The sequence below is a fragment of the Miniopterus natalensis genome, chromosome X (genome assembly GCF_054644295.1).
Source record: "Miniopterus natalensis isolate mMinNat1 chromosome X, mMinNat1.hap1, whole genome shotgun sequence".
Lineage (NCBI taxonomy): Eukaryota > Metazoa > Chordata > Mammalia > Chiroptera > Miniopteridae > Miniopterus > Miniopterus natalensis.
The window spans coordinates 56,819,791-56,846,276 of NC_142103.1; the positions used below are offsets into that span (position 1 = coordinate 56,819,791).

Genomic DNA, 26,486 nt, shown 5'->3' on the forward strand with positions numbered 1-26,486 from the left:
GAGTGGAGAATAGGCTGGAGAGGGGCAAGAGCAGGAGCAGGGAGCCTAGTCAGAGGGAGAGTGATGGGGGTGCCAGGCCAGGGTGCTAGCTGTGGAGGTGGAAGGAGGGAGCTGACTACAGGGTGGGCCAGGCCTGGATCCCAGGTGAGGGTGGCACCTCCTCCCTTCCCCCCTTCTCAGAACAGGAAAGCTAGCTCCCACTTGCTCTGGTCTTCTCAAGGGCTTGCCCTGTGACTATGAGAAAGGCAACCTGCTCAAAGACATCCAGACCTGTCACTCCCTTTTAAGGCAGCACTTGGCTAGTCTGTTAGAAAGTTTCTCCTTGTCCAAAGGCCCCAGCTCTGCTGCCTGAGCCCCACCTCAGACCCCAATCTACTTCCTTCATCCTGTGACAGCCCCTCAAAGACCTGAAGACCAAAGGCCACATTCCTCAGATTCCTCTCCATGCCAAACAGCACGCAGTCCTCACAGTATTGAGTTCTCAGTTTCCATCTCTCTGCTTTTCAAACTACATTAGCTCATGAACTCCTTTTGAGCCCATTCCTGCCACAAGGGTCCAACCAGAACCCCAGAGACATGGCATAGACTCACCATCTGTCCTACCAGGTACCTCTGCAGCCTTAACTGTAGCTTCGAGTACATTTTCCAGGGCATGAAACTGCAGTGTCACCTCCCCCCCTACCCCACTATCCTCTTCACATAAGCCAGGGAAGGGTCCTGGTGTGGCTAGGGACCCTGAACTTGATTCCACTCAACTGCCAGCGGGTCTGGCTTGAACTTTGATTAGAAGGCATTTGGGACCTTGAAGGCAACCAGTGTGGACAGATGACCAGTGATAGACACCTCTTTCCTGCTTCTCCCTGCCTCCATGTTTCAGTATTACAAAACAACAACAACAAACAAACAAGAAAAACAAAAAATGCACCCCCCCCCAGCATTTTAGCAGGGATCCAAGAGTGGGTAAACACCAAGATTGACAGACAGTATTTTTCACCATCCACAGGATAACACCTCAGAAGGCATGATACGTCTATTTATCAAAAATAAGAGATACAGTATTCTTAACACATACAATTCCTCGGTCACTTTTATTACCCCTTTAGAATCCCAGCTTATCAGGGTTAGGATGTAATCACATCCATCCTATCCTCCTCCAGAGCCACCCAATTTTGATTTAATTTCACAGCACTTCTACCAAGTGGCCAGCCTGCCCCTCTTTGTAGACCACTAGAACTAGGGTACCTGCTTCCTCCCAAGATGGCCCAGGTTGCCACAGGAGAGCTCAGTGCAGAAAACACCTCCTCCTAAACAGACCACAATTCCTTCCTTTCTTCTCTCTGCTGAGCAAGCCACCCTCCTACCCTGAAAGAAGACTCACCTCCTCGGCTCCAGAAGAGGGTGATAGACTCGGCTCTCTCCATCCTAGTGGCGTGGATGGCCAAGACTCCACATCCAGCAAATTCTTATGCAAAGGAAAAGCGTGTGGTGGGCCCACACTGGGGACAGGGAGACGATGGACTCTATGCTGCTCTGAACCCCTTCCCCAGGCTGCTCAATGGGCACCCAGGCACTCTTCCCGATCCCTGTTCCCTAGCACCCTGGCTCGGTCAGTTTGGGCCATTGGTCACATGCTCCAATGCCCGACCAAGTTGTTCCTGGGCTGCCCAGCCCAGGAAAAGTGATGTAGGACTCAAAAAGTGAGTTTCCTCTCTCTCTTTTCCCCTTCCTCCTCACCCCCACCTCCTGCCCACAGCCACACTGGTCCGGTGGGTCCCGTCACAGCAAACCAGTGAAGAGAGCTGTCTGAATTGGTCTAGACTTTCTCTGGGTAAGGTTCTCAAGCCAAAGGCCCAAGTCCGAGCCCCACAGAAGGCTGACCTCCCACTCAGCCGCTGTCCTACAGCAAGGGGAAATGAGCAGGAACTGGCTGTCTGAGTCAGCGCCCCTGGTCTATTGTCACTGCGTGGGCCCCTTCCTTCCCAGAGGAGAGACGTGCACAGAGATAGGCCTTGTTTTTTGCAAGTCTCTCTTACACACACACACTTTCTCTCTTGGCCTGGAAAGAACCAGTGCACCATGGCTGGATACAATTCAGGTCAGTTTCCCCAGCTCCCATTGAGTACCTACTGTGGCAGATGTCATGCCTACAGCACACAGAGGTCATCTTCCCAAATCCTTACTACAGACAGAAAAGTTAAAGATGACAAGTTCTACTAACAGTGGAGGAAACCGAGTCTCAGAGAGGAAAAGGACTTCCCAAGGTCCAACACTGAGAGAACAGTGAGATTCTGAGTCTAACCTTGTTCTCCATGGCACGAGGTGGAGAACCCTGCTGACCTTCCTCACAGCTTTCTCACCTCTACCCCACTGGCATATTGCAGATTTTAGCAAAGCCTATTTCCTAGGGCACAAAGCATGAGAAAATTGCTGGCTTTAAAACATTTATAACAACCCGGTCCCTGTGGTTCAGTGCTTGAGCGTGGACCCATGCACCAAGAAGTTGCTAGTTAGATTCCTAGTCAGGGCACATGTCTGGGTTTCAGGCTCAATCCCCAGTGGGGGCAGTGCTGGAGGCAGCCAATCAATATTTCTCTCTCATCAATGTTTCTATCTCTTTCTCCCTCTCCCTCTTCTCTCAAAAAGTCAATTAAAATATTAAAAAAAAAACACACTAAAAAATCCCCAAACATTTATAACATACCTTGTTCAAATTTGTTTTTGTGTGTTGAGAAAGACAAGGGCCCAAAAAACAAGTCATATGTGCCTGGCGCTCCTTACAAAGGGATCCCATACTGGCAAAATGAGCAAAGGAGCAAGGGCTGGGCCTTGTCCCAGTGACCATCGTCTAATTGGAAAAGAGGCATGGTGCATTCTTACTCACAGAGTGAAAAGAGCCCAACTAGAGCTTTTCGTTTGTTTGTTTGTTTTCCGAGATGCAGAGACAGGGAAGCAGCTTGAGGGAAGGAGTTGGGAGCCTCCCCTGGAAGAGCCACTATGTTGCCTCGAGGGTACTGCACACGTCCTGTACTGACCACACTAAATTCCTCGAAGGCAGGGGCAGGACTGTGGATCTCTGGAGTCCCAACTTCAGAACATATTTGTATGGTTTGGTACAAAATAACATCTAAAAAGACTGAGGTGAAATTTGCAGACAAGGAAAATGCATCTTGTCAGGAGAGGGCTAGTTTCTAGGAGCAAGGACCGGTTGACATCATCAACTGCATTCAAGAATTTAAGTAAGTTGAGGCCCAGGCAGTGAATGTTCTCTGTGGCAACACTGAGAGGGTGACCTTGGTCAGGCCAGCTTCCCAGAGACCAGACCTGCTTTCCAGAGGCCAGACCACAGCCAGTTAAGGAGGGAAATGGGAGGGGAATGGAGACACTTCTCAGGAAATCTGGCTGTGGTTAGAGAGAAAAGAGATAAGAGCCATCACTGGAGGGAGAGGCAGAGCTATGGCTGGGAGTTAGATGTTGTCGGGATGGGACAGATGCTGTGTGTTTTTAAGTTGAGAAGCTTCCACAAAAACTGCCTCTCACCCTACCTGCCATACTCCCTGCTGGCTGGACTTCATCTCAGACCAATTAAATCAGAATTTCTCAGCGGTAGGATCCAGGCATTGACTGTTTTAAATCTCCCCAGGTTGAGAGCCATGGCACTATTTATTGGTAGAGACTCAAGTCCAGTCTTAGCCCAGCTGATGGGTGGAGGGCAAAGACCACCTGACTGTCTTAGCTTCTTCACATTGACAGATTAGCACAGTGACAAAGAAGACAGTCTTGGGAACCTTACTATCGGGCCAGAATCCCAGTCTCTCCTGTGTGCCCTTGGACACATTGCTTAAACTCTCTGAGCTTCAAGTTCTAATCTATAGATTAATTGCATAATTTATAGGTTCTCATCTATATATACCCTTTAGGAGGTAGTAAAAGTACATGTACCATAAGGTTGTTGTATGGGTCAAATGAGTAAACAATATCTGTAAAGTGCTCAGAGTGTTACCTGTCTTGATAGAAGCTATGCTAGGACTGGTCTGTGTCTTCTAGGGCTGCATGTGTAAAAATAAAAAGAAAATCTTACCATCTGCAACAGCATGATGGTAAGATACCATACCTAGAGAGCTAGAGAGTATTATAATACCTAGAGGGCATTATGCTAAGAGAAATAAGTCAGTCAGAGAAAAACAAATACCATATAATTTTACTTATATGTGGAATCTAAAGAACAAAATAACTGAACAAACAAAATAGGAACTGATTCATAGACACAGAGAACACACTGATGGTTGCCAGATGGGAGGAGGCTTAGGGGGCCAGGTGAAGGAATTGAGATGTACAAATTGGTAGTTGCAAAATAGTCAGAGATGTAAAGTACAGCATAGGGAATATAGTTGATAATATTGTAATAACTATCTATGGTGCCAGGTGGGTACTAGACTTATCAGGGAAATCACTTCATAAATTATATAAATGTCTAACTACTATGCTGTACACCTGAAGCTAATATAATACTGAATGTCAACTATAATTTAAAAAGTTATAAATGATTATCATATGCCAGTAAATTAAAAAGCATAATAAAATACTGTAAGTACAATTTGATCTCAACAATGTAAGTATTCAAAGAAACATTACTGGAAGGAAATGTATCACGCTTTAATCAGGGTCTAAAAATTTATCTTAAGAAATAACCAGAGCTGGGTAAAATGGACTATATTTAAAAAACAAAACAATGTTGTTGGTCCTGCCTTTGACTTGGTCTACCATCAGCCATCAACCTTGGCCTGCCTCCCACAGCCCTGAGTCTGTCATCCCTTCAAAAGCCACTTCTCACCTGAGTCCCTCTGGGCTGAAGCTGGCTGTTGTTGGTATGATAGGAGCTGCCACTGTGTGTGGCCAGAGCCACATCACTTCAGATGAAAGAGTCAGATTAGAGTCTCAGCTGATATTTGTCTTTTGTTCTGCCAACTCAAGTTTTTGAGTTCCTTTGGCTGGAGTCAGGGAAAACTATTGTCCCAGGGTGGGTAAATGGTTAGTGTGTGTCAGTTTCCATAACACGGATTTTTTTTGGGGGGGATTGGAGGCCTGACGATGATGGGGGTGGGGACTGGTTTCATCTTCAGAGCCATCAGTGCCACCTTGGGTTCTGTGGATTAGGACTCTGGCTTGGGTGGCCACCGAAAGAGACCTCAACCTTTCCAGTTTTGCTCTTTCCCTTGAGCAGATAGCTCAGATCCCCAAAGCCAGGCCCTGGAGCACCCAGAGAATAAGAGGGAGCTGGCGACAGAAGCAAAGGTAACAGATGTCCAGGTAAACAGTCATGGTGCAGGGGTGGGGTAGTCAAGAGTCTGGGAAGAAAGAGGGTGGAACATCAGTGTTCAGCAATTTAAACCAGGGAAGAAGTGTGAGGAGCTAAGCCATACAAGCCAGAAATCCCAGAAGCCAGGTCCCTGAAGCCAGGCCCCCAAAGCAGGAGCAAGGTCCCAGACTAGGTCAGAATATTTCAAAGGAGCAGTGTGCTAGAGATGGTATGTGCCTTTTACGTCCTGTGTGGCAGTGGGGGATGCACATCTCCTCTGAGGCAAGCCTAAAGCCTAAACAGCAGACCTCTCCCACCTTCTTGACCTCCAGGTCTACAAATTCCACAAAAGGAATTCATGGAGGTGGCTCTGTGCCACCCTCTCCAATGCCAGAAACAACTCAGAACACACTCTGCACAGATGGCAGGGAACAATTGGAAGCCTGCTCCTGCTCCTGGGACCCCACAGCCCTTCATATATGCTCTTGGAGAATTTGACAGGAGATTGACTTTCAAAATAGAAAATCTGCTGTTGAGAGAGATGAAGGTTCCATGAAAGACCATTTACTCCAAAGGGATGCAGGTGGCAGTTAGGAGGCCATATTAGCCTAGCTTGTTTGGAAGTACTGCCTGGAGGTGATGCAGAACTGACCTGTAGTTGTGCAGGACCCTCCACCAAGGATATCTTTCCTTGTCATCTCAAGCATCATTTTTGCCTCTTCTCAATGCCAGAGCCTTGTCTGGTTTCTCCCAGCTTGATAATGGTCATATGGACATGGACATGTGGCACAGAATGTCTCCATCAAGGTGATGAGGAAATCCTAGAGGGCATGAATATAACTCTGAGCAGTAGTGATGGCAGTGTGGGTGGGTGGGTAAAACAGCTGGATTGTGACCCACATTAATCTCTGAGGCTGGGTGACCTTAGGCACATCACTTCACTTCTATGGGTCTGTAAAATGAAAGGTTTGTAGATGAGTGGTTTCCAAGTGCACATTTCACCTTTATTAAAATACCTGGGTCCCACCATAGTAAACAAGAAGTCTGCTGTTTAATGTTGACATGTAAAAACAGTAATATATACACACTGTGCTCCCTGAAAACTCCCTGCACACCCTTCTCAGCACCTGTTGAGAAGCCCTGCATCAGTGATCCCTAGGAGCCCTCCTACTCTGACACTTTGAAGCAGCAATAATGGCAGCACACTGTGCTCCTTGGTTACTACACGTCAGATGCTTCACATGCATGTCATCCTCACAACCACCCTATGAAGTAGGTCCTGTTCATACCACCAGACCAAGGAGAAAGCAGAGGCTCCAAGAGCTTAGTTCACTTGCCTAAATGTACACAGCTCATAAGAGTTTGGCTGAGAACCTAAGCAGCTGTGGAAGCCTTCCCTGTATTCTTTATCAATTATTCTAATCTTTCCATGAAGTTTAAGCATTTTAGAGGAGGAGAAAAACCCACATAATTTCCCCAATTATTCCCCAACCATGGCTAAACCAGAAAACTTCACTTGCTTAATCAAATTTCAATGGCACCCAGCACTCAGAGAAGACAAGGCAGCTGCTACTTGAAGCCACCCAACAGAACAGGCCCAGCCTGGCTTTGTTGTCAACTACTGTGGGACAGTGGAAAACAGTACCTAATACTTTGATTTCAGAGTATTTGTATATATCCCATGATAAGGTGTTCCAGTGTGCAGCATTTTATACCTCACAAAGCCCTTGAAAATCTCCCACATCATTTGCTCCTTGTCACAGCCCCATAAGGTAATGGTGGTGATTACTGTTAGTCTCACATTGCAGATGAAGAAATTGAGGATACAATGGTGAAATAACTTTCCTCAAAGGACCAAAGTAAGGGTCAGAGCTTGGATTCAAACCTGAGGTTGCCCACAGGAAATCCACACATCTCATTCCCTGCGGCTGCTTCTACTTTTGCATTTATGTTTTTTGAGTGTGTTTGCTGGCTTAGGGAAATGATATGATTTGGTCTCTCAGCTTGACAGAATAATTTGTCAGTGTAATTGTCTTATGTGTTAATGGTTTTTATTTTTCACTGCACGAACAACATTAATGGAAGTCTAAGGGAAAAAAATTTTCACCAAGCCTGCCACCTGCAATCAATCAAGTTTTCCTTTTTCCACAATTCCCTTTCAGTCCTCGATCACATACAGACATACTTTTGATAGTGTTTCTAAAGCTCAGCATAGATACATTTTGTATGTTATTCTTTATTATAAGCATTGTCCATGTTACTCAAGTCTTCATAATTAGCTCTTTAGTGGTTCTACCATGCTTCAGTAAGATTGGATACATCAGATTGACTCAGACGTTCCCTTGTTATTTGATGTTAGGATGGCCACTGTACTTTTTTAAATCCACTATTTGCTTCCTTCTAGCTCTGGCCCAGGGAATGTAGGAGTATCATGATTGGCCTCAAAACCCAGGGCCTGTGCCTCTACCTCCAACACATCACTCAGTGTGGGAGGTGAGGAATACCAGGAAATATTTTGTTTGGTGGTCTAGAGTTTCAACTTCTTCCATACCTTCCAATGGGCTCATTAAGTTGGGTTAGGAAATACATCTCTGGGAGGGAGCTTCCCAAAGGATATGGGATGCTTGACTCCCTTATAAGTCTCTGCCACTTTAGCGTTTAGCATACAGAAATCAAGGATTGTGAGAATTCAATAGGCTCGTGAATATGATAAGGCCAGGTCAACTATGAAACGCCTTTCAAATGCAATGAGATGATTTCTTCGTTTTGTTGAGGCACAGAGAAGAGTATAGTGGACGCATTTTCATCTTTAAACACAGGTTACCTTGCTCCCACAGTGTTAGTGCAGTTGCTTGAGGAAGGGTGGTGTTGTAAAGCAGCATGATACCAGCTCTCCCTGCAGCTGAAGCCCCTCTCAACATCTGATTTAGGTCTAAATTTAAGAATCCCCTCACTTTCCTGCTAGCTCAGGAATCCTCAGCTCTAGCTCCTGGACCCAACACAGAGCCTTCAATGAGTTCAATTATTCCAACAACACAAATGTGCCATCAAGGAGACATATGGTGGGACTTCTACAAGGCTAGGAATTGCAGTCCTGGTTGCTATAGAGATTTGCTAGCCCTTCCAGAAGAGAGCCACAAAATCCTCCTTTTACCACACCCGTTCTCCAGGGTTACTAACTCTTGCCACAGATGCAAAGATACTGAGAAGCACATAGCAAGGTATAATAGATATAAGCTTGACAGTTGGACAGACTTGGGCTAAAATCCAGGCTCTGCAACTTCCTGGTTATCAAATCATGGTGCAGCTCCCACCCTGAGTCTCAGTTTTTTCATTTGTAAAATGGCATCAACAGTCTCCATCTGGAGGTTGTTTTGAGGGTTAAGTAAAGTTGTGGATGGGAAGTGCTGGCAGAAAATAAGTGTGTCATATTGGTTCCCTTTCCCTCCTCTGTGGGACACTAGGTCAAATAGATGGCTCCTGTACGCATAAGCATGCACATGCTGTGTAGTCAGGATGGTGCAAGTACATATCCCCCTTCCCATACAGATTCACAGGGTAATAGGGCCACACTTATTCAAGAGGTGAAAGGGAATGGGAAAGTTGGGGAGAAATCAATTCCAACTCATGATCCTGGCAGAAAAGGCTTTCCGGCTTCAAAGCAATCTATGCCCTAAGGTTGTGTTAGGCTTCCACAGGCTGTGACTATCCTACCACTACCCCACCCTCACCCCATGCCCACCCACTTTGCAGCTGCACTGGCTGCTGGGATCAGCTTAGCCTGGCTGCTCCCTGTGGTCCCCCATAAATGCTAGGCTCTTTTCTCGTTACATTCTCAGGGCAAGACCCATGGTGCTCCCCCATCTGCAACCATAAGCACTCTTCTTTCACTTGAAAATCAATTCTAACTTTCTAAAAGCTTTCCTAGCTATCTCACACCACATCTTCCCAACCACCCTGGGAATGTGTGTTAAGGATGTCCTCTAAGAATATGTAGCTTTTTATAGGTGAAGAGTGGAGGTAGCAGAGGAGAGTGACTTGTCTAAGATCACTCTGCTTATGCATGGGCAAGAGAGATCAGAACCCAAGCCTTCCAAGGCCTGGTCAATGGCTCTTTTCCACCCATGGTTAAACAAGTTTTAACCATTGTCCTCGAAAAAAGCTCACATTTTACTAAGGGAGATAAACATATAATAACAACCAATAAAATGACAATGCCTGAAAGAAGCCAATCTGAAAAGGCTATGTACTGTACGATTCCAACTATATGACATTCTGGAAAAGGCAAAACTATGGAAACAGTAAAAGGATCAGTGGTTGTCTGAGGCTGGTGGGTGAGGAGGGTGGGATGGAGGAGCCCAGAGGATTTTTAGGGCAATGGAAATACTCTGTATGATACTATAATGGTGGATACATGTCATTATACATTTGTCCAAACCCATAGAATATACAACACCAAGAGTGAACCTTAATGTAACTTAGGGACTCTGGGTGATTATGAAGTGTTCTTCAATTGTAACAAATGTATCACCCTGGAAGATGTTGATCATGGGGGAGGCTAAGCATGTGTTGGGGCAGGGGGTATATGGGAAATCTCTATACTTTCTGTTCAATTTTGCTGTAAACTTAAAACTGCTCTGTAAACTTAAAACTGCTCATAATAATAATAATAAAACAATGCCAGCAATGATAAAATTATGTACAAGTCACTAAATTAGTACAGAGGAGGGAAAGATGAACTCTGCTAATTTTGTATGGGGGAAGGAGGTCAGTCAAGGAAGTCTTCAGAGAAAAGTGACACCTGGTCAGGGTTTTGAAGGATGAACATAAATTTGCAAAGAGAAAATGGGAGTTACAGGGGAGGAGGGGTTCCATGGAGAGGAAAGTGCATTTGTGAAAACATGAGAGTATTGAAAGGGCATGGTGTATTTGGTAAACCACAAGTCAGTCAAGAAGTTCAACAGGATAATGAAGTTCAACAGAAAGTGACAGGAGGTAAGGTTGGAGGAGTAGGTGAGGCCCGATAATGGAAGGTCTCTAAGTTGTGCTAAGGACCATATACTTTACCCAGTTTCTACTGGTGCTTCCCAATCCTCAGGCAATTATGTCTCACATATCAACTTTTTCCATTTCCATTCACCACCTGTACTATTATTTACTTAACCATTTTATTTAAAAAGACTCACTTTGAAAACACTTAATCTTGCCCTAATTAAACATATATGAGAAACCATGGGTTAGATTTACTAGCTATATTTTTTCTAATACACAGTAAAATATATATAAACTCTGAAAGGCAACAGAAGTTTTCTCTATATCACCTGCAAATGAACCCCTGAGCCACCTCGGACAAGCAGGGCATATGTTGGGAGCAATCCTGATCTCCCTTCCTCAAATTAGGAAGGCTCAGGTTCATAGCAAGGAAGTGCAGGACCAGATAACTCTGATAACTCTGCTAAGCATGGCCAGGAGGAGGGAAAAAGTGGAGACAGGGAGCCCAGTTCTAGAGTGGGTCAGAATTTACAAAAGTCTAGACTCTGGCATTGACAGGGGGACAACAGGAGGGTCTGCCAAATCAGAGGAAGACTCAACAATAAGTACTTGTTGGATATATGTATGGATGAGCGAAAATTGTAAGTGTGAGGCAAGGGAGACAGAGGAGAGAAGGATGGCTCCCAGGTTTCTAGTCTGGGTTACTGGAGAGATGGTGGTGTCACCAAGATAAAATGGAGGAGAGAATGGGGAGATTTTCTGCAGGGATGGAGGGTAGTGCAAGAAGATGTGCTTAGCTGAGAATGAGGTTCTTATGGGACATTCAGGTGGAGATGGAGACTATGTTAGTCTGAGCTGGAGATAGACATTTGGAGGCCAAGCCTATGGGAGTGGCCTCTGGGTGTGGCTTTAATCACTGGGGAAGAGGACATAGAGTGAGACACAGGCCCGAGACAGAGCTCTGAGGAAAGGACATTTGCGAGGAAGGGTGCGCAACAGAAGAGACGCTTTCTTCATCCATGAACTTTCCTGCTGACTTCACCTTCTCTCTTAGACCATTAGCTGTTTCCTGTGCTTGTCTCTTCTCCTTGACCAGTCTGTGGGCAGCCTGGGGTAGGGAGGCTAACCAGTTTCTCTATAGATAGCCTAGTGGGGGTGAATGTTCAACCAAGGCTTCTGGGACTGCCTAGGGGTGGCAAATGAGCAGTGCAGTGCTGAGGGAAGGCGAGGGTCAGGAACCAGAAGGGAGAGAGGGAGCAGTGGTCATGAGGCCACCTCCTCATGCTGCCAGAAGCTGGCCCAGTACCTACTACCTCCAGGATGACCCTGGATTGGAGCTGGTATTGAAGATGCAGAGCAATTTTTAAACAATGAAATGGCAGCCAATAACTGTCCTGAGCTGCAGCACCAACAGTTATGCAGAAAGTTATCGTCAGGCTCCTGTAGTAGGCTGTACAGAGCATCTCCATTGAACACCAGCAGGTCCTGAGTCTCCAGCTCTATGGCAGAGAAGCAGGATGCTTTGAGATGGTGGTTGGTTCGTCTACCTAATGATGGCCTTAGAAGAGTATGTTCACAGAAGATTCCAAAGAAACTTCAACACCCAGAACCTTTGCCATTGGCTTAAGAACCCAAATTCTACCCATTCAGGAGGCCAAACCAGGCTCTGTTCTGGCAGGAGGGCCCCAAGGCCAGTTAGCCTGCCTGCCAGCACATCCCAAGTCACTTTCCTGTAGCCTCCGTCCCTCACACACCTTGTGAGCCCCCATTTGGGAGATGCTTCTAGGACTGCTGGCCCTGGACAACTCCTCTCAACTACATGGTCAGCCGAGTCCCCAGAAAAAGGCAGAGGCAACTCTCTGGGCCTAAGCATGGCACACTTTGGGCAAGACACCGATCTGTTTGTTGCTTTCTTATGGTAAACTTGAGTTAAACTTCATGAAAACTTCCCCTTCATTCCTATTGGCCTGAACAGTGGATGAGGTCCTCCCAAACAGGTACAAAAAACCCCCATGGGCTTCTCTCTGAAGAGGGGTGCTAAGAAGGGCAAAGAGGGGGCACCATCAATGTGAAGGGACTAGGGCAGGATACCCCTGGCAGAGCACCCCATGCATGTGGCCTGATCTGAGGCAGCAGTGGAAGGTGCTTCCCAGTGGCCAAGGAACAGGCAGGAGGGAAAAGAGTTGGTGGTGGGTGAATGGGATAAGAGAAACTGAGTCCACATGCTGTTGCACTGCCTGGGAAGGCAAGTTAGGAGAAGTTGTCTCCAGATTCTGCCTACCTGATTTCCATACTCTCAGCATCTAAGAAAGTGTCATTGGGGGGAATTACACCAGCATCTTGAGTACATGTCTGGAGAGGGCCAAGGGGCAAAGCAGAGCACACCCAAGTTAGGAGGGCAACAACTCAAGGCTGCCACATGCTGCTGTCACCCATGCAGTAAGGAGAGCTCCCTGTTGGGGCTGGGGCAGGAGATGGGGGCAGGGCATTACACAGCAAGAAACAGATTCATCGTCTGGTTGGGTCTGTGCATGCAGCATGGGAGGTAGAGCCAGGAGAGGTGTAGGTGTACAGTGTGGGTAGGAGGTGGGCTGGGGGAGATGAAAGCCTGAATAACAAAGGAGGCTCAGAAAGGATAAGCCATGCACGTTTCCAGGTCTCTGCCTACAGGATCCAGACAGAAAGCACAGTCTTAGCAATAAACTTCAGTTCACGCACGTTGCTCATTTCCCTGACACTCCAGCCACCCTCCAGAGGCTGCGGGGGGTTGCTGGCAAAGAGGCTGGCCCCTGAAAGCTTAGGAACATTTGATTTATGCAATTCAGGCTGGCGCGCGAGAGCAGGGGAGCAGGGAGTTCACTCGCATCTCCCTTGGGCTCTCTCCCCGCCCCCTGCCAGCTCCTGTGAGTCACACCAAGGGTCAGGGGCCCCAAGGCTGCAGCTGAGGAGGCCCTGGCTGCAAGAGCCGCGAAAAAAGGAGGGAAGGGAAGAGAATACCTGTTGCTGAATGCATCCTGCTTTGGTTCTTACTCCTCGGTTGCTTGTGGTGAGAGTTGCCCATCATTCTGTTCTGGACTGGCAGCCGCCCCGTAGCTGCCGCTGCTGCCTCCGCCTCCTCCTCTTTTTCCTCCTCCTCCTCCTCTTCCTCCTCCTCCTCCCCCTCCTCCCTCTCCTCCACCCTCCTCCTCCCCTCCTCCTCCTCCTTCTGCTCCTCCCCCTCCTCCTTTTCTGCCTGTGCTCCTCCCCAGGTGCTTACATCACCTCAGCTTTGCTTCTTACACACATGGTTCATCCAAATCCCACTTGTGCCCTGGCACACAATTCTCCAGACCTAACCCTCTCACTTGGACTACAGCTTGCTAGGAGCTTCTCTCAGCCTCTCTCTCTCTCCTGCTCTTCCTCTCTCTCCCTCCCTCCCTCCCTCCCTCCCTCCCTCCCTCCCTCCCTCCCTCCCTCCCTCCCTCCCTCCCTCCCTCCCTCCCTCCCTCTCTCCCTCCCTCTCTTTTTCTCTGTCTCTCCGTCCCCCTCCCCCTTGCTTAGTGCTCCACTCAGGTTGAGCTGCCCAGGTTCCAGAAGAACCCTAGCAAGCCCTGAGCATGGCCCCTGCCTCATCTGGCTCTGCACATGGGGCCAGCACGGGAACTCTCGGAGACCCGACTTGCCTGCCCTCACTGTCCCTGGCTGCCTCTGCTCTCAGCGTTGTCATTTCTGCTGCTGCGAGCTCACATGTCTGCAGAAGCTCACAGGAGCGAGGGGCCAATAACAGAGCCTAATCCAGGAGTGTGACAGGGACCAGTGAAGGAATGTGCTACTCAGGAATTCTAAGTGACACAGCTCTCTGCTCCACTGGGGGATGGGTCCAGTTCTGTAAGTGACAGCTGCCAATGGACTCTGGGCTCCAGTCTTGACAGAGACTTGGAGAAATCAGGGCAGAGCATGAGGCTGCCAGGTTGCAAGCTTGGGGTTAACTAGCTGGATGCCTCTTGTATGCCTAATGTGGCCACTAGGCATACTTGCCTCCTTGTCAGGCACACCTGAAGCCCTACTCCACTCATCCCCCTCTCGAGTGCTTTGCCTCCCTTGGGGGAGGGCAGAGCTGGCAGCCCAGAGACACACAGACTGGAACTGGGACCTTCAGCAGCCAATGAGAGGGTCCTTCCATGAGTCCCACTGTAAATCTATGGGCACACTCTCAATCTCTCTCTCTCTCTCTCTCTCTCTCTCACACACACACACACACACACACACGTGCATGCGCACATGCAGCTGATCACTAGAAGTGCTGCAGTCCTGTGGGATAAGTGACACAGGGCAGGTTGTGCTGGCTCAGCAGCTTATTCTAGCTTCAATAGCCTGGCAGCAAGGAAGGGCCGTGGTTCCTGGAATCAACTCTGCCACAGCTAGACAACCTTGTGTGACTTCACTTTACTTAACAGAGTTGTGGTACTGCCCAACATTAATGTCATCAGATACCTGCTCATGCTGACAGGAGACCTGTCTGTCATAGTCACAGCACAGGGCAGGTGCTGGTCCAGCTAGAGTGTCAGTTTGGCAGACTTGGGGCACGGTGCCACCCAGAAAGCAGAGCTTTCTGACTTTAGGGCAAGAAGTTTCAAGTGGGGCCCGTCTGTCCGTCCATCCATCCATCCATCCATCCATCCATCCATCCATCCATCCATCCCCCCATCCATACACCCACTCACCCAACCAGTCATTTAGTCATTCTTTCAACAGTTCCTAATGATCTGCTCTGGCCAGGTAGGCCACAAAGGTATAAGTCACCACATATCCACACACCATGACAGTACAGTGTGATCACTGCTATACCAGGGAAAGAATCCACATATTGTGGGAGCACCAAAGAGAAACTTCTTCATTATGGAAGGGCAGTAGTTACTGTCCCAGAGGAGGTGACACTTGGGCCGGGTCATGAAGGATGAAGCAGAGTTGGCCAGACACAGAAAGGTGAAGGGCTAAATATTTTGTATATTACTCCTGCTAAGAACCATTCCTGCCAGGCCCCCAGCTGTAAAGGGTCTCTTCAGTTTTCTTCAACAATTCCACACATCTCTTCAGGTCTACCTCTGTGCCAGGCCAAGGCTACAAAGAGAGACAGGCACTGCCTCCAAGTCTCCCCAGCTTAGTGGCAGAGACACAATTATACAGAGAAGTCATAGGATTGTGTGATCCATGCTTGAGTTTGCAGCTCATTGTAGAATGTGGCAAGGGGCCTCCAAGGGGACTTGTCAAAAGCCAGAAAAGAGGACTTGTGAAACAGAGGTCCCAGAGCAAGTGTGAAGGGCCAAGAGTGAAGCAATTTGGGAAAATTGATTTATGAATATGGTAAAATCTTGAAGGTGAGGTTTGAGAAATGTTTGGTCCTTGCTCTCTTATCTACTTGGGATGGGTCCTAGATATGAGCCTTGATTGGTTCAAAATTATCAACATGGACTGAAAAAAGGTTAGAGAGGCTGGAAGAGATAGAACCATGACAACTTGAGATCGTTCTAAACTGTCCACCCTGAAAATCAAAACAGAATTGAATTCAACTGGGTTGTGTACTTGGGATCTCAGATTACATTTCCAGGGACTAGGTGAGGAAGGTTGACTAGGAACAGGAGTGCTTTGGAAGGGTATGGGGAGAGGCTGAGGAATAAGTGACTGATCACAAACTGAACACGCCCGTATATCCACTACTCAGGTCAAGAAACAGCCTGACCAGGACTGCAGAGACAGTTTTTAGCCATTATTGCAGATCTTCTCACAACAGGCCAGTAGGAAGGTGCTTTACAGACACCGAAACTGAGGCTGAGAAAGGGGAGGCAGTTTGGCCAAGGTCCCCATTGGCTCCTCCCACTAGTTCTACACATGTGTTCAAGTGGTTCCCAGAGTAGAAAAACCACTGAAAGTGAACAGTAAACACAAAACCCCTCCTTTCTCCCTATGTCTCCCCCACCTTGTCATTCTTCTCTGGCCTCTTCCTGTTGAGCATCTCATAATGGGAGTCTACACCTTGTGTCCCAGGTCCTCACCTCCCCCCTTCTGTTGGCCCTGCTGCATCCCCAGCCCTTCCTCATCTCCAAATGGAGCTCCCCTCACTTAGTCATTAGTGTCCCAGTGGCCACAGCCAGTAGCTGCTTCAGCATATTTTGTCACTGGGCCTCCCTGCTCTGTTTGCCACTGGGGATTACACACTCCTTGGCAAAATGAACCCAATCAGTACATGGGGCAGCTAGGATTTGAACCCCTCTCTGACTTTCTCCAAATTCAGTACCTTCTCCACCATATCCCTCTTTATCATCTGAAGTGGATGGGGAATGCCTTTGGACGTCTTTAATACTTTCTTCTGCCTCCTCTAGCTATTTACTGAGTCCTGTAAGTTATTCCTTAGAACTGTCCCATAGACAAGCTTCTCAGTGTCACCTCCACTTCCCTCACCCTGGTCCCAGCCACCATTATCCCTCTCTTGGACCACTACACTGAGCTCCCTGATTCCACCCCTGCATCCTGTAATCTGTTCTTTACAAAGCAGCTAAAGTGAGCTTTTACAAATATAAACCAAATAACTTAAGTCCATTTCTAGGAACTTTCCAATGATTTGCTGTTGAAAGTGTCACGTCCACAGTCTCCAGCCAATACTCAAGGCCCACCCATCTGAACTCTTCACCCTCTTTCTTTATTCCCCAAAATAAAGCCTTTTGCCCACTCACTCTACTGACTACTAGTTCTGTTCTTTACCTTGTCCCTGTGATTTATCACTCCAGGGTAAAACAAGCAGTGAAGGCTTTGGAGTCAGAGAAATCTGGATTCAAATCCTCACTCTGCCATTTCTACCTGTTTGACCCTGCAGTTACTTAACTTTCCCAGCCTCCATTTCCTCAACATCTAACTTACAGGCACCAGGCACAGAGTGGGTGCTTGCCAAAAACTGCTTCGCATCCCTTTCTCACTATCTCTCCCTACTGTTCCCATATCCTATAACTCCTCAAGCTTCAAACCCTACCATCCCATGAAAACCCTCTCCCCAGAACCCACCCAGTCTGTCTGCAGTGCTCTCACCCCCTCCATGGTATGTTCAGCCTTGGCAGTCTGAGCCACTCATTCGTCCCTAAACATAGATGTCCTAAACTTGTTAGAAATCTTCCATGTGCTCATGAACCTTCTCTGTCCCAGAAGCTTCTGAGTTTCTTGAGATGGGTCATACTTGAGTCTCTGAGTATGCCCTGTGTAGGGCCTGGCACAGAGGGTGTTTCAGTGTTCGTGGATGAATCAGCACGGGTCAAGCCACCCTCCCCATGTAAACTCTTTCCCCCCTCCTCTTCTTCCTACCTCTCTTTTGCTCCTTAACAATCCTTCCAAAAGTTCCACATGCTTGGTCCTTGTGCCCCCACCAACCCAAGAGTTCTCTCAAAATGTTCACATCCATTCCTACTTATCAGGTGGACATCCAGGCTGTGTGTGGTGCTGTAGGCAGCTGTTTTGACTATGGAAATGTGTTAAACCAACTGTCCTTTGCACTGAGCGTTGTGCTGGAGGTGGGAGCCAGCTGAGATGCAGTAGCTTTAGGAGAGGGCTTAGATCCCCTGCCGTATTTCCCTGTGGAGTTCAGGAGGAAAGGGTTTCTTTCTGGCATATGTGAAAGTTGAGCCAGGCCAAGAGCATCTGTGTCTGTCAAGGAGAGAGGGCCAGACCCACCATTCACCCGGACCCTCACCCAACTTGGTGCCTTAGATGCACCAAGAGGGGGGAAGAGAAGTCTGAGGCCTGAAATAAGTCACTCTGGGGTCCATTTCCCCAAACTGATAGTGTTTAAGGCTCATTGTTGTCATCTCATCAGCCATGTCCAGCTATACTCAGGGTTGGGGGGTACAGAGCAGTACTTTCTCTAGCCTATATTCTGGACCCCAAGAGCCAGCTTGTCACTTTAGTCACACTCTCTCTTACTCCTTACAACCACCCTGTGACTGCAGAATTTTAGAGCCCATTCTCCAGCTGAAGAAATGGAGTTAGGAAAAGAGATGGACCTGGTAAGTGGCATGATTAAGACTAAAATCCAAGTTAAGTTGACTCCAAAGCTGATTCTTTATCTGCTGGCCCCGTCTGCCAAGAACTGCATACACTCTACCCCGGGTGGGGTGTCTATAGGTACAAGTTCCATAAGGAGAACTGAATTCTAAATCACAGTTTCTACTCTGGCTCCAGCAAGCTATAACCAACCAGAAGCTGGCCCTTGGCAGTTCATGTAGGGTCCTGTACTGGAGACACTTTCCAACTGTGTGTCAGTCACAGTCCCTCAAGCCTAAAGCACCAACTTCTCTTTCAGTTCCAAATAAGTGCTGTCTGTTTTCTATTCCTTCTGTCTGGGATGATTTTTCTTCCATCTCCATATCTGTTTCTGAAAAGTCATATAATTTCTCAAGACCCAGCCTACTCCTCCATGAAGTTTTCTCTCAGTCTTGCAGCCAGAAGCAAACTCAGCTCTGCATGGCCATATACTCTTCGTGAACGTCAGGTCCTTTGCATATGCCTCCTTGTCCTGCTTCAAGCCCTTTCCCATCTCTCCAAGTGTAAACAACCTTCTCTTATGTTTATTCCCACAGCACAATACAATGTTCCCTGAAGTGCAGTACACATTTGCTAGTGGTGCATGAGGTCATGCTATGAGAAGGAATTTTAGATATACATGGATGAGCTTTTTAAGTTTATTAGCCATGTATTTTTCTAATGCGTATTAGACTCTAATAATAATAATTAGAGGAAAAAACATGCATAAAATGTGTAATTTTTTGAGTATTCAAGGCTGAATTAAATGAATTGGTGTCTGTGAAGCAGATTGAATGATTTATACTTTCCTACTGGGCTGTTGTAAGAAGAACTGCAATGATGGCTAAAAACTGCCCTGAGGAAGGCTTCTGCAGACCTGGTCAGGCTCAGCTTCTTGATCTGGGTAGTGGGTTCATGGGTATGTTCAGTTTGCAATAATTCATCAAAGTGTGCACTTTTTTGGTGTGCTTGTTTTGGTGTGTATGTAATCGTCCATAAAATATCTAATTTTTAAAAAGCAGTTGACACATAGTAGTTGAATACTTTGGGACCCAAGTCACTAGAAGGGTGATGACGTCATTAACATCCAAGGAATGGGAGTGCAGGTGTATAGAAAGTGGGTTTAGGGAAGGCAGGAGGCTGTGGAATTGTGATTTTGGCCCATGTCCAAGTAAAAATGCTAGAGTGCCTTCTGAGAGCTGGTGCTGATGAGTAGCAGGCCAAGACCAAGGCCAAGGGGGTGGAACCAGCCAAGAACTGGATCATAAATGAGTGTAAAACCCAGGAACTAAGCAGAGAGGCTGGCACAGGGGATAGAGTGCTCTCTGTCTGCTTCATGACCTTGTGTGTGGGTCCTAGGCCTCTCTGATCCTTATTTAATTTCCACTTGGACTGTAAAATATATGGACCTTATTGTTCCCTGAGGGCCCTCTCAGCTCAGACATTTGGTAAGGGGTTGTATGGATATTAGTCAACAAGTATGTTCTCGAATGATTTGATCAGCAATTCTGTACTAGACACTGTTCTGATCACAGGGGACACAAGAATGAGAGGTCCCAGCTGCTGCCCTCAGGAGGCTCCTAAGCCTCAGTTTTTATCACATCTTTGTCCCTGGAGATAGACTAGCACCAATTCTAGAGTGGAAGGGTCTCTAGAGACTTGCAAAGGAAACCCTAGCTGGAGTTGGACATGCATGTGCTTCAGAAGGTCAGGAAATTTGTGAAGTAGGCTGGAGGAAGCCATAGGGGGTGGTGGAGAACTGAAGTGTGTGCAGTTTGCCAGTCTGCATCCCACAAACTGTGGTCTCCAAGTATTTTTGAGTCTATCCGCTGACATATGAATATTTATGTATAAATGATATACATATAATACTTCGCTGATTGATTTTATAAATTATAAAACATAAACAAATATGGAAATTAAGATGTGATAAATAAAAATATTTTTTTATTTTTTCTTCCTGCACCCAAATAAATTATGTACTCACTTCAGAAGCCAGATGACAGAAGGCCAGAAGAAGGGGATAAACATGTGTTGGGCTCTACTATTTTTTAGACCTTGTTCCCAGTGCTTTGCATGCCTTAGTCATTCATTCATTGAATAGATTTCACTGGGTCTATTATATCTAGGCCTTGTGCTGTACGCTGGGGAGTAGAAATGGACAGGACAGACACAGGGAGCTTACAATCCAATCAGAGGAGACAGACAATAACCACATCCACTAATAACAAAGGTAGGGTAGCTTGTGCAATGAAGGAAATCAACATGGCAATATGATGGGGTAGAGGTGGGAAGCTAGTTTGGGTAAGTGATTGGGGATGGTCTCTCTGAGGTAAGAACTGAGGATGACAAGGAGCCAGCAAAGAGAACAGAAAGTGCCAAGTCCATGAGGTGAGAAAGATCTTAATGTTTTTGAGAAATGGAAGAAAGGCCAGCATATCTAGGGTGGAAGAGGTGAGGGTAGATTTTATTTTAAGTGCAATGGGACATTATTTGAGAGTTTTAAGCAAAGAAGTGGCAGGATTTGATTTAAATTTTTAAAAGACCACCATGTCTGCTACGTGAACAATGGACTGGGCAGGGGTGGAGAGTTCAAGTAGAAATGGGGAAGTCAGGAGGCAATTGTATCAGCATGGGCAAGAGACGATGAACCAGGATCAGGGTAATGGAAACAGTGAGAAGGAGGCAAGCATAAAATGTATTTAAACATTGTAACAACCCTACAATAATGTCCTTGAAAGACCATTATTATCATCCCCATGGCACATATGAACAAACTGAGGTCAATGAAAGTTAAATAACTTGTCCAAGATCACACAGCTTGTAAGTGATAAAAGCAGGCTTCATCCAGGTCTGCCTAGCTTCCTTCCCATCCTATTCAGAATTCTAATTATGTTTCCTGTTTCAGGGAATCATTCACCAAGACAATACAGGGTCTTCCTGAAAATCACTGGGCATCCTGAACAGAGAAAAAGGCATTGAAGACTATTTGGACTAACAACCATCCAAGGGTATAGAAGTGATTAAAACAGTCCATTTGTCCTGTTTTCCTAAACATGCTGAGTTCACCAGAGCTTTAAGTAAGGGAAAAACCATTCTTTCCTTTGGAGGGGGAGTGGATAGGAGGGGGGTGGTGAGGGTATATTTAGAAATAGAAAAACAAAAAGCTGCCAACTTGTGCCTTCAAGGAAAGCCCAGGGGTGCAGGCCAAGACTGGGGAAGTGACTTGCCAAGTCCCTCACAGCCCCAAAGTTATCCATGTGAAAAATAAGGCAGAATTGTTCCTGCCAAAGACATGGAATCCTTTACAGAGCACTTTGTTAGCAAAGCCTAGCATCCCTGTCACTATGCAAAGCACGTTGGACCATTGCCATGGCAACAGGCAGCTGGGCACCCGAATCAGCTCAAAGCCTGCCTCAGCAGAGAGGCCCAAGACTGTGGGGGCATCTCCCATAGGGTGGGGGGAGCTGTTTTTATGTATGTTGATGAGGAGCCCTGAGCTCCCTTTCAGGTTACTGGGGTCCACAGCCTGTATCTTCAGGAAATATTTGATGCCAACATGTCTAACTCCACAGCACCCCAGGTTAGCATGACTTGACACTTTTCCATGGTTCTCTCCTGGTGGGCTTTTTTCTTCTTTTTTGAGTGATTGGATAATGAGCAATAAATAAAAACATCCAATGGCTGTAAAACAAAACTTCTTTGTGTTACAAGTATAGGAAGAAACCAAAGTCCAGAGAAGAAAAGTGGCTTGCTGAAGGTTGCACAACCTTGGTGTACCACAGTCAGAGCATAGCTTCCTTGTATCAAGGTCACACAGCTAGACAGAGCTGGCATTAGACTTCAGATTGGTCCCTGCACTTCACCACCTGGCCTCAGACTTCTGATGTCAAATGTACTTCTTTATCCCCTGTGTGAATGAGATACACAACTGCAAGTGATTCTAGATGCTATCCCTACTCTGCCACTTATGTATGGCATGAAACTGTTCTGCAGTAGATCCACAAGCTACCACTCAGTAAAGACCAGCAGCCACTGATATGCCTCTGCGTGTCTCAGTTCCTTCATCTCTAAATGAGGATAATGCAGTTTGGGTTTTCTAGAGGAATGAAATGAAAATGCATATAAAGTGCATGGAACAAGTTCTGATGCATAGTGAGTGCTCAGTAAATGTTAGTTACTATTAAGATTATTCCCTTTAGGGACCAGCCCAAATCCTGCCACCTCAACAGCTCTAGCCCTCATTTGATGCAATTCAGTTTCATTCCCCAATCATGCACTAATTGCCTGTTGCCAGCACCTAGAGTTGAATTCCTTCTGCCAGAGGAAGGGGAGGGCATCAAGCAAAGGTGATATTGCCCTGGCTGGTGTGGCTCAGTGGTTAAGTGTTGACCCATGCACCAAAATGTCACCCGTTCGATTCCTAGTCAGGGAACATGCCAGGGTTGAGGGCTTGATCCCAGTAGGGGGCATGCAGGAGGCAGCTGATTGATGTTGATTCCCTCCTGTTGATGTTTCTCTCTCTCTCTCTTTCCCTTTCCCTTTCTCTCTCCCTAAAAAAAAATCAATAAAAACATATTTTAAAAAATAAGTGGAACAACAAATTCATTCTCTCTCCCTCCGTTTCTAAAATCAAGATTTTTTTTTTTTAAAAGGTGATACTGGACTAGTCCTTAAAGAATGAGGCAGCATTTACAGTACAATGAGGGTTGGAGAGAAGACATTCTAGGCAAAGGGGACACTTTGATCAAGAGCATAAGGTATGGCCCTAGCCAGTTTTGCTCAGTGGTTAGAGCATCAGTAGGCAGACCGAAGGATCTTGGGTTTGATTCTGGTCAAGGGCATGTACCTCGGTTACAGGCTCGATCCCACATCCTGGTCGGGGCATGTGCAAGAAGCAACAAATTGATGTATCTCTCTCACATTGATGTTTCTCCCTGCCCCCACACTTTCTCTGAAAAGCAATGGAAAAAATATCCTCAGGTGAGGGAAAAAGAAAGAGCATAGGGTATGTAGATACCTAGTGTTTTGGAAGAAAAAGGAGTGATCTAGTATAGTCAGGTAGAAGGTGAGGTAGTTGAGACCAGACCATGGAGGCCTTAAGAGTCATGATAAGAGGTGTGGATTCTATCTTGAAGATAACAGGGAACCACAGAAACTTTTAGGGGAGAAAGTGACCTGGAGATCAGCTTGGGGGCTGCAATGCTGAAGGTTGATTAGAGAGAGCTAGGAACACCAACCTAGAGCTGTGGAACTGTGTGGGTGAGAAGTGATGAGGCTCTGCCTTGAGAGGAGCGACGAGCAATGGTATAGAGAGGAAGAACAGACAGTGGTGGGGACATAGCGGCAGAATGGGCTCTGCCATTCTCCAAGTTAGGGAGCGCTGGAAGAGAAGCAGGTGCAGGGAGAGGGAGGAGAGGCCTCAGCTTGGCCACTGTGTGTGTGCAGTGCCTCTGGGCAGGGCTGTCCAGGAGGTGGTGGAGATACGTAGTCTGGGGCTCAGCAGAAGTCAGGGCTGGAGATAGAAACGAAGCAGTCACCATCTGCTCGAGAGTATATCAAGCCAGAGTGGGTGGTATGGTCCAGTTTGAGTGGGAGAATGGGAAGACAAAGGAGCACTGATGGTTAAGCTTTGCGTCCTGGCATTTTGGGTCTCTTCCTGGATCTGCAGTGGCAACTTTCTTTATGCATTAATCCAACACTTTTATGAAGCTCCCTGACATGCAGACCAAGGCACTCTGCCAACTGGGTGGACAGAGATGATGCAGGCTGTCATGCATACAGCCTTAGCAATCCAGGCAGGCAGCTAGCACCCTTGACATGAGGATTTTCTGGAAGAGGGACTTGATAATCTCAATAGATCATAAAGAATTAAGGAGCAGGCAGAGGAAGCCTTTAAGTATCGGGAAGCTGTCAAGCCCATGGTGGCAGAAACAAGCTTTCCAAAATTCTGATTTCACTTCAAAGTTCAAATTTTATCATTGGCGACTAACACTGTCAGCTGTTTTCCTTGAAGCAACAGGCTCACTCTGTTCATTTTTGAGAAAACGTGTACCATATACCCAAGTCTGAATAACCATAGTCCGTCTGTCAGTCGTTCTTTCAAGTATAAATGAAGTTCCATGCACAGAGGCCTGCTGTGCTCACCCTCCAACAGTTGCCAAGCGCCTTTTCTCGAGACAACACCACACTCCCACACGCACACCGGCAGTGTTCTTCCCGCTCTGTCACACATACGAAGCATCGCTGAACTCAAGGGTGCAGATTTCATAAAATGAACACTTTTTACTGCTTTATCAAAGCCATTCTTAAGTAAGACTCAATTTTTAAATCTGTGAGCATGTGGTGGTGAAGTATACAGTGACCACTGCTACAGGTTGGTACCACTGCCTTTATTTGCACTAAAGGTGCCAGCAGTTTAGCCCTTGGTGTAAACATTGACATTGTGAAAAAGGCAAATAATGCCTTAGTATTATCTTGAAAATAGCTCTGACCTTTTGCAGCCCTGGAAGGGTCTCAGGAACTCCTAGGGGGTGTCTGTGGATCATACTTTGAGAACAGCTGATCTAGAGAAATGCTTGCCCAGGTCCACAGGTGCAAGTTAAAGAAGGTTTATTTCAGCATTATTTGTGGTCACAGGACCAAGATGTCCAGTCTTGGAGGAGAGAAGAAGTAAAATGTGGAGGATGCATGCCATGTCAGAAGTGATAAACCAGATGTGCACATAGCAACATGGAGAGATCTCAAAAACAGAGTGTTGAGGGGAAAAAGAAATAGAATATGATCTATGGATCTACTTCACTTACGTAAATTAAAAGCATATATACATAAAACACTATATATTTTTCAGAGGCATTTATATTTCCAAGAACACATACCAACCCACTAAGAGGGATGGAAGAGGGGATTGGAGATGAAAGGAAAAAATAAAATAAGACTAAAAAATTTGTAAAGGACCTTGCATGGATACATAATAGTGTGCAGAGCAGTATATTTCACTACACCTTTGAGTGCAAATAAGGACAGAGTGAAGCAGGAGGCAGAAAATATTTTACTCTTTCAAGAACTCTAATGGTGAAAGGAAGGGAGGATTGCTGGAGAGGTTCAGAGAAAGAAGTGGGTGGGAACTTGCCTTTTGCCTCCAGTCTGTCCACTAGCCTGGGTTACCACTGGCCTGGTTTTGAAGCTTACAGAATAAGGCCCAGAATGGTAGGGAAGGGCACAGCAAGAGCTCCCACTTGCTGGCTCCTATTTTCTCTGGGAAGTAGGAGATGAGATCATTGCCTAGAAGCAGGAAATGGTATGTAGTCAGGGTTTGAAGAGCTGGGGAAAATGCGAAGCAGCTGTCATAGAGACTAGTGACAAATAAAACTACATACAGGCCCAGTTACAGATGAGGGGCATTTGAGATGGATGGGAAGAAAATTGCTTTGATTTATCATTCATTTATTCAGTCAGGTAGTCAACAAATTTATTGAGTGCCAAGAATCTTGCAAGGTACTTTGGATATCATAAGGACTATTCTCATAGACCCACCAGTTGTGTGTGTGTGTTAAGTAAGTACGCAAAAACAAATACAATTAAATCGTGATAACTACAAAGAAAGAAAATACAGGGTGCTGAGAGAATATACTAGTGAGGCTTGATGCAGTCTGAGAGGCCTGCTCAACAGTTCTACAGTGCTGCAATGTTGAGATACTCCATAATTTAGTTGGCCAGTCCCTTACTGTAGGGCATTTAGAATTTTCCCCTTTCCACATCATAATCAACATTTTGATGCACATCTTTGTATATGCATCTTTGAACACTCATTTGGTTATTTCCTTAGCATGCATTTCTAAAAGTAGAATTGCCAGGTCAAAGGGTACGCACATTTTTAAGGCTTTTGAAATATACTGTTCTGCAGAAAGGTTGTGCAGGTTTACACTGGAAAAAGTCTGCTTTTAAAAAAACGGTGAATAGTAGGCAGATCTAGGAGGTAAAAATTCTGTACAGATTTTTCTAGATTTTCTACATTTAATTTTTTACGCATTTCTTCACCTCCTAATCACTCTTGTGTGTGTATGTATTATTCATTTAAAATATCTTTTGAATAGTTAATACATACACATGGCAGAAATATTCAAAGTACAAAAGGGAATTCAGAGAAAAGTGA

General features: G+C 46.3%; 1 protein-coding gene across 2 annotated transcripts in view; it reads right to left on the minus strand.

The window, feature by feature from the left end:
• Positions 1-26,486, minus strand: part of NHSL2 (NHS like 2) — a 297,904-nt gene that overhangs the window by 75,638 nt on the left and 195,780 nt on the right. The window contains exon 1 of one of the 2 annotated variants that reach the window (XM_087813420.1): positions 13,286-13,352. The exons of the other annotated variant lie outside the window; for it this stretch is intronic. Within the exon in view, the coding sequence (XP_087669546.1) occupies positions 13,286-13,352 (67 nt within the window). Of the gene's footprint in view, positions 1-13,285; positions 13,353-26,486 lie in introns of those variants that run through there. 2 annotated transcript variants of the gene reach the window in all.